The following is a 15,409-nucleotide window of genomic DNA, read 5'->3' as shown; positions in this document are numbered from 1 at the left end:
CATCCCAAAAAATGTTTATGTGCTTTTAAGCTGTGTCTCTAATGAATTAATAACTGTTGCCGTCTTCTAGCTCTGCCTGATTTGTCGCAAATCCTTCTTTTATTTCATGTAAGCGATACTCACACACGCATTTTTAGGGCTTGCACTCGTACACACACTCACTATGATATTCCAAATCCCTTCCGCTCATTGACATAGACAATCTGCAAACAGGAGGGTAGGAAGACGATAGAGGATACCGAGTATCCTTGCAAAAAAGGTTGCGGGGGTTGCAGGAGCCTATGCCAGCGGACTAAGGCTAACTACACCTTATATATATATATATATATATATATATATATATATATATATATATATATGACTATATATATACACATACATACATATATATATATATGTGTGTGTGTGTATGTGTATATATATAAGGTGTAGTATATATAAATATATACACATGTATATACATGTACATACTTTTTTTTTCAACCACCAATTGTGCAAGTTCTCCTACTTAAAAAGATTAGAGAGGCCTGTAATTGTCAACATGGGTAAACCTCAACCATGAGAGACAGAATGTGGAAAAAAATAGAAAATCACATTGTTTGATTTTTAAAGAATTTATTTGCAAATCATGGTGGAAAATAAGTATTTGGTCAATACCAAAAGTTCATCTCAATACTTTATGTACCCTTTGTTGGCAATAACAGAGGTCAAACGTTTTATGTAACTCTTCACAAGCTTTTCACACACTGTTGCTGGTATTTTGGCTCATTCCGCCATGCATATCTCCTCGAGCGCAGTAATGTTTGGGGCTGTCGTTGGGCAACACGGACTTTCAACTCCCTCCACAGATTTTCTATGGGGTTGAGATCTGGAGACCGGCTAGGCCACTCTAGGACCTTGAAATGCTTCTTACGAAGCCACTCCTTCGTTGCCCTGGCTGTTTGTTTGGGATTATTGTCATGCTGAAAGACCAAGCCGCGTCTCATCTTCAATGTCCTTGCTGATGGAAGATTTTCAGTCATGATCTCTCGATCTATGGCCCCATTCATTCTTCTGTTTGACTTTTAAAGAATTTATTTCCAAATTAGAGTGGAGAATAAGTATTTGGTCACCTACAAACAAGCAAGATTTCTGGCTGTCAAAGAGGTCTAACTTCTTCTAACTAGATCTAATGAGGTCTCCACTCATTACCTGTATTAATAGCATCTGTTTTAACTCATTATCGCTATAAAAGACACCTGTTCACGCCCTCAGTCTCTCACACTCCAAACTCCAATATGGCCAAGACCAAAGAGCTGTCGAAGGACACCAGAGACAAAATTGTAGACCTGCACCAGGCTGGAAAGCCTGAATCTGCAATAGGTAAAACACTTGGTGTAAAGAAATCAACTGTGGGAGCAATTATTAGAAAATGGAAGACATACAAGACCACTGATAATCTCCCTCGATCTGGGATTCCATGCAAGAGCTCACCCCGTGGCGTCAAAATGATAACAAGAATGGTGAGCAAAAATCCCAGAACCACACGGGGGGACCTAGTGAATGACCTACAGAGAGCTGGGACCACAGTAACAAAGGCTACTATCAGTATCACAATGCGCCGCCAGGGACTCAAATCCTGCACTGCCAGACGTGTCCCCCTGCGGAAGCCAGTACACAGCCAAGCCCGTCTGCGGTACGCTAGAAAGCATTTGGATAATACAGAAGAGGACTGGGAGAATGTGTTATCGTCAGATGAAACCAAAATAGAACTTTTTGGTAGAAACACAGGTTCTCGTGTTTGGAGGAGAAAGAATACTGATTTTCATCCGAAGAACACCATATCCACTGTGAAGCATGGGGGTGGAAACATCATGCTTTGGGGCTGTTTTTCTGCAAAGGGACCAGGACGATTGATGAATGGGGTTATGTATCGAGATATCTTGACTGAAAATCCCCTCCCATCAGCAAGGACATTGAAGATTAGACGTGGCTTGGTCTTTCAGCATCACAATGATCCCAAACACACAGCCAGGGCAACAAAGGAGTGGCTTCGTAAGAAGCATTTCAAGGTCCTGGAATGGCCTAGACAGTCTCTAGATCTCAACCTCATGGAAAATCTGTGGAGGGAGTTGAAAGTCTGTGTTGCCCAACGACAGCCCCAAAACATCACTGCTCTAGAGGAGATCTGCATGGAGGAATGGGCCAAAATACCAGCAAGTGTGTGAAAAGCTTGTGAAGAGTTACAGAGGATAACTTGCACAATTGGTGGTTGACTAAATACTTATTTGCCCCACTGCATATGTTTTTTATCAATCATTTTTTCTTCCAAGATTTGGGTGCTGCAATTGATAGCCAGGTGCACATATTATTTTGTTTAAATTGGAGAAAAAGGTTAGGGTCAGAAAATCTGAGAAAATGACCAGGAGATATGTTTTTTTTACTCAGTTGCTGCCATTGACGGCAACAGCCAGCCAATCCATTTTGATCGGGAGTGTCTCCCAGCAATTGTTCGCTACAAGAACTCCAAGTTCAAAATAGATTAGACGTCAATCATTGCCAATGGCAATGAAACACCCAAAATGAACTAAAAATATTATCCATACGACTAATAGCGTAGCATGCTGTCAGTTACCATGGCGACGAGGTGTGCTGCTGTCCACTAGCAAGGTGAAGAGTCTTCGGCCGGGCAGCGGAACAGCTGCCCGCGTTGGCCGGGCGTTCCCAGTAGGGCTCGCTGTGGGAGACACACAAAAGTACAAGAACACATTAATAATAATAATCATAAGAGTTACCAGTCATTATGCGAGCACAGATGAGAAACCTGAAACATTTAGAGCGCGTTCGTCAGAAGCTTTTATTTGTAAACGACATCGCTCGCTGTCCACTGGTTCGTATATCAACACAAGGTTTTTGTGGGATGACCCCCCCATCCTTGCATAAACACGCACATGTACATGTGACATGTTTATTGATGTGTTAAGACCAGCACTTTGCTTTTATTTACTGCTCATTTTTTTCACTGTTTCATTACTGACGTTTACCAGTAGAGGCACTACTAATCCATCATCCACATCCATCCATTGTCAGTTAACTGCAATGATGAAATGGACCAAAACCAACTGGAACATCATATAACAGGGGTCGGGAACCTTTGTGACCGAGAGAGCCATAAACAATTCATGTTTTTAAATGTAATTCCTTAAGAGCCATACCCAGAATTTAAAACTAAAAATAAATGCATGTTTTTTGTGATTTAAACACTTACAATAAGTATCTTAATTGTTTTAACAACATTGCTACGATGTTGCTAATCAATGAGTATATATGCAGCATGCGCAAGGGAGTTTAATGAAACGAAAAAATATGATTAAAGCAGCGCTATAGTGTTAGTGCCGGTGCCATTTAAATTTGGTTTGCCAACACGGTGCTCCCATTGGTCAATGTAATGGAACTAGAGTAAGTGTCTGGCCTACGAGCCATAGGTTCCCGAAACCTGTCCTATAAGATTTTAAAGTGATGACACTCAATGCACTATTTTTGGCTGTGTTTGACTGTGTTTTCCTCATTTGTGGTAGTGCAATTGATGAATGTAAAAGAGGGCAGCTTGCTCTGCTGTAAACACTACCCATTTATTCACAGCCAATGAGCAGTAGCTTAGTGTTCCCTTGAACTGTGGCGCGCAAGTGGTGTACTGCCAGCACTTGATATAACTGAAGAAGAAACTGCTTTGCTGAACCGCCAGATCGAAGCACAAAGTAGCCCTGGATGATGTTAAGATTAAGTCCGCTGATGGGGAAATATATTAGGGAAATTTTGATCAAATATAACATATTTAATGGATCAAATATAGGAAAAATGAAGCCTGACTACAGTTTGGCAGATGGCAGAGCGCCTTCAAAAGACTCCAATGTTTATGCCTTTTAAGACGTTGACCCATCTGTGACAACTCCCTACCAGAGAGACAAGGAGCGTCATATTTTGTTTCACTAATTATACTCTTTGACACGATGGCTCCTCTGCTAAACTGGCTGGCTTCTACAGCATGCTAACCTTGCACATTCATACAGCCACTGCAAAGTCAGCTTGCTGTTGGGAGATACCGTATTGATTCGAGTATAACGCGCACCCATGTATAACGTGCACCCGTATATTACACGCACCTATAATTTGTGACTAAAATACTTTTTTTCACTTTTTTACAGCTCACACCTAGGATTGCACCAGTACTGGTAACTGGCAGATGCTGAACACATGTCACTATGACAAAACATTTATTCAAAACATATGGTACGGAAACCTAGTAAAACAAACTACCAGTATGAACACAATTCTCAAATGTAATTTGAAAATTTAAATCCTTAAAGTCTAATTCATCGTCATAATATTTAAAATATTTTAGCAATCAACCGCAGGACCTTCGATCAGCCTTAACAACAATTGGGATGTGCTGACATAAACGAGCACATGTATCAAGGCTACTTGCGTCTGGCCAGTCAGAGCATGTTTAACTAGGTAAGACAGCAGGGCCTTATTAAGATGGCCGCGTCCCGAGCGAGCAAGTGAGTTCTTTCACGTTTTATGCAACATACGTTTTTTTTCATGAATTTCATTCATAGACGTCAAAATAAATTTTGTTTAGCGTTTTATCTGTTTTTTTTCTACTCTTTTTTGAAATAAATGGCCGTATTGTCTTGCATCATGGAGTCATAGCGTCATGGCGTCCTGGTGTCATAGTGTCATGGTGTTATGGTGCTATGGTATTATGGTGTTATGTTATGTTACCCTGTTTCTTTATTTTTCCTTCAACTTGTATAACTCCCCTATATTTCTCAAGTGAAGTTGTTAAACCTTCACTCAAAGAAATAGCAACTTTGGGTACACTTGCTACGTGATCGACTACAAAAGAGGGTGTCAAGGTGAATAACTAAGGTAGCATAAATGGCAGCACTGCAAGGGGGTATTGTCGTTGGACTGGTGGGTGGGCGAAGTGTTTTAAAGCACCATAGGTGCATCTGATGTTGTTGGCTTAGTGCCTCAAGAGCAGCGTGAGAGCAAGCGTGTCAGCTGCTAGCTCAACTCAATCAAACACTCATCATGTTTGGTTAAAGGTTACCGCAAAATAAGAATAGGAGTTGAAGAGTTTTAGAAGAAAACTGGTAGGGCTGCTATAAATAATGGACTAATCCACAACTGATTGATTACGAAATTACTAATCGAAACAAAAATTGTTTTCGGCAAAAAAATGATCAACGGATATTGTTAACCAAAAAACTGTCAACATCCTCTTTTGTGAATTATTCTCTTGTCTGTTTTCATTGTACAAATAAAAAATGAGAAACAAATGTAAATGTTCTCTTTTTAATGTATTTAATATTTTTTCTTCATATTCAGTTTTTTAATTTTGATGAACGGCTCCATGGCATCCTCCTGGTGAGACGTGCCCGAAACATGTCACCAGGGAGGCATTCAGGATGCTGTCAGATTTGGTCTCAGATTTGGAGGTGATGATTCTCATCCTTACCGCTCACACTCAGTTGTGAATTGTTCCACTGAGAGTTGGAGATTGTGGCCTGACGAAGCCAACCACATCATCTGCAAAAAGCATTATTCATTATTTATTCATTTTATTGGTTGCATCAGAATTGGGAAGGGCTCATAGAACAAGGCCAGTGATAGTGTCAAAGACCTACTTAAAGGGCGACTTTCATCTCATTTTAACATAGTTTTAAGAGATAAGCATGGCAAAAGATGGCACCAGAGCCCAACTTTGTCTTATGAAACTTCTCAACTCACTTGAGCATACTTCCTTGACACCAAAATGGCGCCTTACTCTTGACAAAATTAAGATCAGCAATAAGTAAAATACCTATTTTTTTGTAAAGACACTCCTATACCCAATTCGACATTTTCTTTGAGATCCAAGATAGCACAAAAACCTTAACTTGTGTCTAAGTGAGTATTATGAACTAACTTCGACATAGTTCATTAACACTGGATGGTACTGATGCATTGATATTGCTGAAATGAATGTCTTCAACTCAATTCAATATAGTTTCGTGGCAAAAAGATACCATCTAATGGCATCAAAGTTGTATTTTTTTAATACGCACTTTAATTCAATTAAGAAGACGCCATAAGACACATCTGTCAAAGTGGCGGCCCGGGGGCCAAATCTGGCCCGCCACATCATTTTGTGTGGCCCGGGAAAGTAAATCATGAGTGCCGACTTTCTGTTTTAGGATCAAATTAAAATGAAGAGTGCAGATGTATATTAAATTTCCCGATTTTCCCCCTTTTAAATCAATAATTGTACTTTTTTAAGCAATGTTTTCTGTGTTTTTAGTTCAAAAATCATTTTGTAAAATATAAAACTATATATAAAAAAAGCTAAAATAAACATTGTTTTAGATCTATACAAAAACGAATATTCAGGGCTTTTAATCCAGTTCTTTTAATCCATTTATTTTAAAAAATCTAAATTTTATATCTAAAATGGTCCGGCCCACATGAATGTGGCCCGCCAACCAAACTGGGTTTGACACCCCTGCCATAAAATGTAGTCTAAATCCTATTTTTGCCTTAATGAAACTCCTCAACATACTTGGAAGCAACCATGAATAAATTGATTTTACTGAACATATTAACAATACCGGGTGGCTCAGGGACCGAGTGGTTAGCGCATCGGCCTCACAGTTCAGGGTTCGATCTTAGGTGGGTTCTCACTGTATAGAGTTTGCATGTTCTCCCTGGGCATGCATGGGTTTTCTCTGGGTACTCTGGTTTCCTTCCACCTTCCAAAACATGCATGGTAGGCTGCTTAATAATTGCTCCTAGCTATAAGTGTGAGCGGGTATGGTTGTCCATTTCCTTGTTTCCTGCGATTGGCTAGCCACTGATTCAGGGTCTACACTGCCTGGTGCACATAGTTGGCTGGGATAGGCTCCAGCACCCCTCATCATCCTTGAGAGGATAAGCATTTTGGAAAAGGAATGAATGGTTAAAATGCAGTAAAAGTATATTGCCAATTGACAATACACCATTCCTCGAGTTTAGCAAGCAAAAGAAACACTTCCTGGCACTGTTAATTCATTTCAGAATAAAACCTGGAGGTCAATCTGATGAAACTATTGACTCCCCGTAATAAATAATATGGTGATGCCGTCAACCACGGTATCACATTGACCTCTGCGAGTACACACTCACACGTTAATAAGTAAAACACACAATCACATGGCACTCTTTTAATCAAGCAGCGTCCAATTAGCGCCTAACGATATAAAAGCTTTGTGCTACGACAACAAGCCCAGATGACCGTCACACTGCAGACCAATAATTCACTTCACTCCACAGTATGTGTGTTGATGTATATCAGGCCTATTTAGCTGCACACATTGAGGCAGAGTGCCCTGAGTCTCCATTACAAGGACAATATTTCCTGTCATATCTGATTTGTGTAGAGAGGCGAAAGGAAAGGGGGACAGGAGCGAGAGGAAGGGGGAGGGGCAAGTGGGCGTGGGAGGCAACAAAAGGGAGAAAAAAAGATTCAAGATCCTCCTTCAATGAGGGCTCAAGTCCAAATATTGATTTATTTCTTTTTGGGGACCAACAGGCTCTGGTCCTTGATTCTCAAATAAACTTTAAACTTGAATGAAAATGACAATAATACATCTAATGCATTACCATCCAAAACATACTTGACACCAAAATTAACATCACATCACAGTATTTGACTTATTAGCTGTCATTTGACGGATAAAGATATAAAATCTATTTTAACTGAAATAGCCGGCAGGGGATAGTCACACTTCAGTGCAATTTACATCGATAGTATCATGTCAGTTATCTCTCAAAACATTGAATATTGACACACAAACACCTCCAGAAAATTCATAGACAAGAAATATAACCATACATACTAGCAGAAGCTCGTTGTACGCTGACATAAGCAAGATAGATCTACGAAAACGTTTTACTGTAAGTCTACACTGCCTCCCAATAATTAATATATTTTAACAACATATTACTTTTTTTTTTATAACCCAGCCCAACAATCAGTCAGCAGGACAAATATGAGGTCAGTGTGGTTAGTTTCCCATCATACCTTTTTTTGCGATAATGGCCCCCCAGCTTTCTTCCATTTCCATGGAGACACACACTTAATGAAAAGACATCCGGTTGTCGTGGAGATGCAGGACATGTCATTTTGCGTGTGTGTGGGAAAAAGTGGATGCCTGGCAACGTCCTTGGCATTGAATCAAATCAAGACTCATGTTGACTGTTGGTGCAGCATGACCACATGAATAGTTTCAAAGTTTAGTTGTAATTTGAACTTTGAGGCCCTTATTTTGGTAAGTTTTATAGAATTGAGAGTAAGTAGATCTTCATGTCAGCAAAAAGTTCGGGACTAAGATAGGTGCACCAAGTGTGTATCCTTGAAAGACATTTCTTGCATATGCAACAATTTGGTGAAAATGGCAGTTTGTGGGGTTTTTTGCCAACTTTCTGGCACAATTTAGCTTGTCAAGGAAATGCGATCAAGAGAACAGACATGAATTGGGGGAACATGTGTGTTTTATTAATTGGGTGAGAAACTAAAACAGTGATTCACTGTACTATGAAGAATGAAGTCGAAACAGTGTCATAATATTCCATGATTGCAAGGAAAAGATATGATAAGTAAAGTAGTAATGTGGGAGAAAAATCGTCATATTGTGAGAGTGAGACATGTACTTGTAATATTAGGACAAAAACTCACCATACATTTGTATATTACGGGTATACAGATAACATGAGAAGAACAATAAACACATGAAATCATTATGTGAATGTCTCGATTTGACATAAGGTTGTTAAATTACATAGGGAAATATGGTGTAAAATGATGGTAACTTTAGGGGATCGAAAAATCCCCCTTCCTGAAACGCAACAGGGGAAATCAGTTTGTCACATTTCCTACATCATCAGTTGACAAAAGAGAATATGGTGTAAAATGATGGTAACTGTGTGGGGAGGGGAGTTATTTTTTAAATCACAGATTTTAAAAAATTGAAATTTTAATGGCTTAACTCAAATGTACAAGGGAAGAAGTCATTGTTGGTACATTCATCTGACTCTGGTGCAGGCAGCATGGGATCGATTCCTACTCAGGGGCATTGTGATTGTGAGTGCGAGTGGTTGTCTGTCTCTACATGTACCCTACATTGTAGTCTGCCTTTTTTTCACATGTTAGACTTCAAATATAGAGATATAAATGTTTTTGTCAAGAATCAACAAAAATTGGAACACAATTGTGAAGTGGAATGAAATTCATTGGATATTTGAATTTTTTTAACAAATAAAAAACTGAAAAGTGGGAATATTGTTGGGTCACTTTACTTTCAGTCCAGCAAACACACTCCTGAAGTTCAGTGAGGGTCTCCGAATGATCTATTGTTGACTGATGAAGATAAATAGAATCCACCTCTGTATAGTCATGTCTTTGTATAAATGCACCTGCTCTGTGATAGTCAAAGGCAATGTTCTCTCTAATTTTTCCTATGTCTGGGCATACAAACAACCTCCCTGAGCACACTGAGGACCACTGTGAGCAACATCAGAAGTGCTCGCTATGGCCACGCACCAGTATCACTCCTGCCATCAGCAGGTGCATTTCCACTACCCATAAATGATCGAGTCATAATAAAATGTAATGAGGTAGTCTCGCTTCCATTTAGTCCCTATTTTCCATCAAAAAACTCGCTTTAATTTTAGCTTCGCTACATGTTTTGCAGAGCAGACAGTTCGAACTTGAAAAAGAAAAGACCTCACCGAATTTCACCACTTGTTCTTCTATTTGCAGTGCTCCGACAACGATTCCAATTTAAAAGAACCGCTGTTCTTTTTTACTTTGGTTTGGGAAGTCGACATATCACATTCACTTTAGCAAGGTTAGAATTGGTGCCACTTAATTCCGCCACACTGTACATGCGTACGATTACTGTCAATGCCGTGATTGGCTACGTAGCACAATTGCATCATATTCTATGATTAGCTGGACACCTGTCACTCACTTAATTACACAGCAACATGATACAGAAAAAAGTTATATTCATATTTAATTCACTTGCAGTGCGTTCACTGTGCTATATAGGTTTCCTTGTCCGGTAAGTGTCCGACCAGTGTTTTATTGATTTATTCTTTTGTAGTTTTGTTTGACCAATGTTGTTTTGAATATCTCAAGATGCGTCACTGCATCCTGGCTCGAAAAATCCACCGTCTTGAATTGTAACAGGGGAAATCAATATGTCACTTTTCCTACATCATCAACATTTGATGCATATGTTGTGGTGACAATATGGCCTTATGACATCATCACAAAGTGATATCAACATGAGCAGAAAGTGAAAGAAAAATGGTGGACACGTTTTGTTGTTGGTGGCAATTCATTGTTAAGGTGGAGTGTAAATAATAGTCGACCGCTGCGGCGGCTCCAGCGGCGCAAATAAAAAACTGAAGCACTTGAAAGAAAAGGAAAATAAAAAGAAAGCAAGCGCGTGTCAATACAATATATATGCTAATCACGCCTTTAGCGGACGTGCACATTTCATTACAAGTAAAACACTCAAAGAGACACAAAGAAGAACTCTTGAGCTGCGACTGTCAAGGTCGTTTTTAGCGGGATGCGACACACACACAACACACAATATACACACCAGCCAATGTAAACAGCTGCTGGGGATAACCCGAAAGGAATCATAAACTATGCCAGTCGGTACATGCTCTTCCTTCTTTGCATTCTGAAAGCAGTCAGTCAGACTCAGCGATTATTCGATTCCAAATACATTGGACGCCTAACAGTGTCAAAGGCAGCCAATGAGTCAAGGTGGAAATGTAACACAAAGGGAATAGTGCACATTTAACAGGAATATTAACCCTTCAGAGTGGTTAGCGCGTCGGTCTCACAATGGGGGACCTAGGTTCAAATCCAGGTCGGTCCACCTGTGTGGAGTTTGCATGTTCTCCCCGGGCCTGTGGAGGTTTTCTCCGGGTACTCCGGTTTCCTCCCACATTCCAAAGACATGCATGCTAGGGTGAGTGGACACTCTAAATTGCCCCTAGGTATGAGTGTGAGTGTGAATAGCTGTTTGTCTCCTTGTGCCCAGCCATTGGCTGTACACCAATTCAGGGTGTCCCCCGCCTCTGGCCCGAAGAAGCTGGGATAGGCTCCAGCACCCCCGCGACCCTAGTGAGGATAAAGTGGTTCAGAAAATTAGATGAGATGAGATTAACCCTTCATAGGACACTCATTTAATTAACATCCTAAACCAGGGGTGTCAAACCGATTCCGCCGAGGGAAGCAGCGGGTCCTGGTCTTTGTTCCAACCGATACAGTGCCGACATTTTAACCAATCAGGTGTCTTCTAAAATAAGTAGCACCCGACTTTAATTAACTGATTACACTTGCAAAAGGTATCCTCTTGTTGAGTTGGAATGAAAACCTGCACCCACTGCGGTCCTTTGAGGATCGGTTTGACACCCCTGTCCTAAACAATAAAATCCAAACAGAAAATATTCCTGGCCCAATGTGAAAAGATAGTTACAGACCATTAAGTAAAATTTCAGAAAACACAACAATATTGCTATTTGAGTAAATTTAAAAAAAACCTATAATAAATACATTGTTAAACAATGCAAGAATGTATCAAGAATATATATTATAGAATCAGAACTTAGAGCCTGTTTAGCAGAAATATATAACATTTTTTAAGTATAACTATCCTAAACATTGGAGTTCATTTATTAAAAAGAAACGAGTGGAAGAATGTTTTCTGCTTTTTAAAATGTCATTCTTTTTTTACTGTCGATGGTTGACATAACTTTTTAGCTATGTACAAAGAGCATATGGCATTGAATGAGGGTAATTATATTTTGATGGAGTTGGTCGATGGTCAATGCTAATTTTTGTTAGCGCTGTAAGGAAGCAATCCCATGTTTGCCCGCACCCTAGTTAGGCAAGTGAACCCCTAAAAGTGCTGAAGTTAAATGCCATTTTAGGATATTTTTCTCAACAATACAACATCTAATTGGTCGTCAAAATACAAAAAGTAAACTCTAAATTGCCCCTGAGTATGGGTGTGAGTGTGCATGGTTGGCCGTCTCCTTGTGCCCTGCGATTGGCTGGCCACCGATTTAGGGTGTCCCTTGCCTCTAGTCCGGAGACAGCTGGGATTGGCTCCAGCACCCCCCACGACCCTAATAAGGATAACGCGGTTCATAAAAATTAGAAAAATGAGATGAGAAACTCCCCACAAACTCTACACAAGAAGGCTAACCACTTGAACACTGCACCGCCCTCTTTTTAAAATGTTTACTCTAGTTCTGTCATGTTTTGTTGGGGTTTAGTGGTTTGGGTGTGCTTCCCATTGTGTGTCCTGTCCACGCGATTGCATATGAGTTTCACCTGCTGTGTCCTTCCAGCCCTCCTTCCCTTGTGTGACCCAGGTGTATGAAATTGTCTTGTCAAACCCCTGTCTATGTATTTAAACCCAGAGTCTTTGTCAGTCTTCGGGGGTATTGTCGTGTCCTGTTTGGAGGTTATGTCGTGGGTCGGTGAGCGTTTTCCTTCCGTTGCCTTTTCCCCTGTTTGGATTGGATAACTTTATTCATCCCGTATTCGGGAAATTTCGTTGTCACAGTAGCAAGGGGGTTTGTTAATTTGTGTTTTATTTGTAAGGTTTTATTTCGTAGTGTGCCCTTTGTTATTAAAGCATTTCGTTTTTGCACCCGCACTCCCGTTGTCTGCCTAATTCCTGCAATTGGGTCCAACTCGCCTCTGCCATCGAGAGCATCATAACAATTGCGATAGTCGTTAGACGCGAATTTGTGTCAGTTTATTTGATAGACCTCAAAGCTCTGTGGTCTTGGGTTCGGATCCAGGTTGGTCCCCGTGCCTGTGTGGGTTTTCTCCGGGTATCTGGTTTCCTCCCAAATTCCAAAAACATGCATGATAGGCTGATTGGACACTGTAAATTGCCCCTAGGTATGAGTGCGTGTGAATTGTTTTCTGTCTCCTCGTGCCCTGCGATCGGCTGGCCACCGATTCAGGGTGTCCCCTGCCTCAGCTGGGATAGGCTCCAGCACCCCCGCGACCCTAGTTAGGATAAAGCGGTTCAGAAAATGAATGAATGAATAAAATTGTGCTCTGACAAAATTTCTGTTTGATTACCATTTTATAGTCGCACCCATAGTTGAAATACAAGCAGCTATTCCGGCTGAGTTGGTTAAGAGGCAGACGACACACTAGATGGGTTACCAATCAATATAAGAAATGTATAGACTAACAATGGACTGGTCACTAGGAAACATCCTGATACGAAGACTACCAATGGAAGTTAATGTCAGCTTGTTTTTAAAAAACACACACACAAATCTATTCATCCAATAAGACATAAACAAATTGTAAACAATAGCTGTCCTGCATTCACAACCCCAAAAGCAGACACTAATGATCAACAAACACACACACACGCAAATGCACACACAGGAAGCGTAGCCAATCTACATGAATATTTATGACGTGCTTTGCAAAGAGAGAAACATTGATAAGCTGCAGTAGGAGAAATGATTGCTGACTTTTCTGATTTTTTTCCAGAGGACCATTAAAGCAGGGAAGCAAAAATGCAATAAAACATTTTGTTAATTATGACATTGATCTGATGTGGGTGTTCTTATGTTTAATGTCCTTATACGATAAACATAGATTGCATTAAATGTAAACATATTAGCATATTTGTATCAACATTTTTGCGTGAATAGCGTACATTAAACATAATATTGTGAGTGGTGGATCAAGACATTCACGCTTGGCTGAGTGCCTGGATGATGCACAAGCACACGTATAAACATACACAAATGGGCAATGACCTTGGCGGTGACGCTAAATAGCTCTTGGGCTTCAAAAAGAATGGTGGACATGTAGTGTTTTTCTGTTACGACATGGTATCTGATGAAAAGAATAAGAAGAAAAAAATAAAGTCATTTAACTCATTGGCTGCTATTGATGATGATAGAGTCCAATCCATTTTGACTAAGAGTGGGAGGCAGTTAAGGACTGTTTGTCAAAATGGATTGGACATCTATCATCGTCAATAAAATGGGAAAATCTTTTACCCATATTGTCTTGCTAAAACTTTTCAGCAAAGAGAACATGCTATCAAATTTTAGGTGGGAAAGAACAGTGTGTGCATGTAAAAATGCTAACTGTGTTTTCAAGGCTCACAGTACACTCAACCTTTACACTTGTAAACCAATGAATACAATTTTTGTAAGCAGGAAAAACAAAATACATCTACTAGTCTTGTGTTGGAAAATAAAAAGCAAGCATGATTACGATTTTGAACTTTGTGGTCAGAATTTAGTATTTAGTGTTCACAATGTAGTATTTACAATTCACAATTCCGATTTTATAATTTAAGCGGCACAATTTAGTATTCGCTGGTCTTAAATTTGTATTTTGTGGGTGAAATTTTGTATCGTGTGGTCAGAAATTAGTTCTTCACAGAATTATTAATTAGTATTTTATGGCCACATTTTGATGTGCCGGCTATTTTTTTCGACACTTGAGTAATTACTAGTCAGACATTTGTGGTCACAACATAGTATTGCATGGCCACAATTTAGGCATGAACAGTAGATTATTTGGTGACCACAATTTAGTAATTTGTGGTCAAAATTTAATATTTTATTGGCACAATTTAATGTTTCTTGGGCACAGTTAGGTATTTTCTCATCACAAGTTAGTATTTTCTGGTAACATTCCCTTCTATCCGCGACCCTAGTGAAGGTCAATCGGTTCAGAAAATGAGATGAGATGAATCCCTTCTATTTACATTAATAACTTTTTGAGAAATGTACTTCTTAGAGTAGTTTTTCCTTACTTTATACTTTTACTTGAGTAGATGTGTGAAGAAGAATTGCCACTCTTACACCGCTACTTTGGACTACTCTAGTGTCGTGACCGGACGTTTCGTCGAAAGACGTTTGGTCCCCTGACGTTTGGTCCCCGGACGTTTGGTCCCCTGACGTTTGGTCCCCGGACGTTTGGTCTACCGAACGTTTGGTCGACCGAACGTTTGGTCGAACGGACGTTTGGTAGAACGGACGTTTGGTAGAACAGACGTTTGGTAGAACGGACGTTTGGTCACCGGGTTTGCTCGCTGTCAAATTATGACAGAGTTTACTGTTGATATTTTAACATTAGTTATTTAGATATTAAACTCACTCTCTCTCTCTCATGATTATAATTTTGAGAGCTGGTTTCAACAGTAACAACCCGGCGACCAAACGTCTGTTCTACCAAACGTCCGTTCTACCAAACGTCCGTTCGACCAAACGTCCGGTCGACCAAACGTCTGGTCGACCGAACGTACGGTCGACCAAACATCCGGTC

The 15,409-nt window shown here is 40.0% G+C and overlaps 1 protein-coding gene across 2 annotated transcripts in view; it reads right to left on the bottom strand.

Moving 5' to 3' along the window:
- The window catches only part of npas3 (neuronal PAS domain protein 3), a 159,837-nt gene that overhangs the window by 101,360 nt on the left and 43,068 nt on the right, over positions 1-15,409 (bottom strand). For both annotated transcript variants that reach the window (XM_077620285.1, XM_077620286.1), the window contains exon 2: positions 2,615-2,716. In XM_077620285.1, coding sequence (XP_077476411.1) covers positions 2,615-2,716 — 102 coding nt within the window. The remainder of the gene's footprint in view (positions 1-2,614; positions 2,717-15,409) is intronic.

The sequence above is a fragment of the Stigmatopora argus genome, chromosome 15 (assembly GCF_051989625.1).
Source record: "Stigmatopora argus isolate UIUO_Sarg chromosome 15, RoL_Sarg_1.0, whole genome shotgun sequence".
NCBI classification, from domain to species: domain Eukaryota; kingdom Metazoa; phylum Chordata; class Actinopteri; order Syngnathiformes; family Syngnathidae; genus Stigmatopora; species Stigmatopora argus.
The sequence above is the reverse complement of the archived record's forward strand: the minus strand, read 5'-3'. Positions and strand labels throughout refer to the sequence as shown.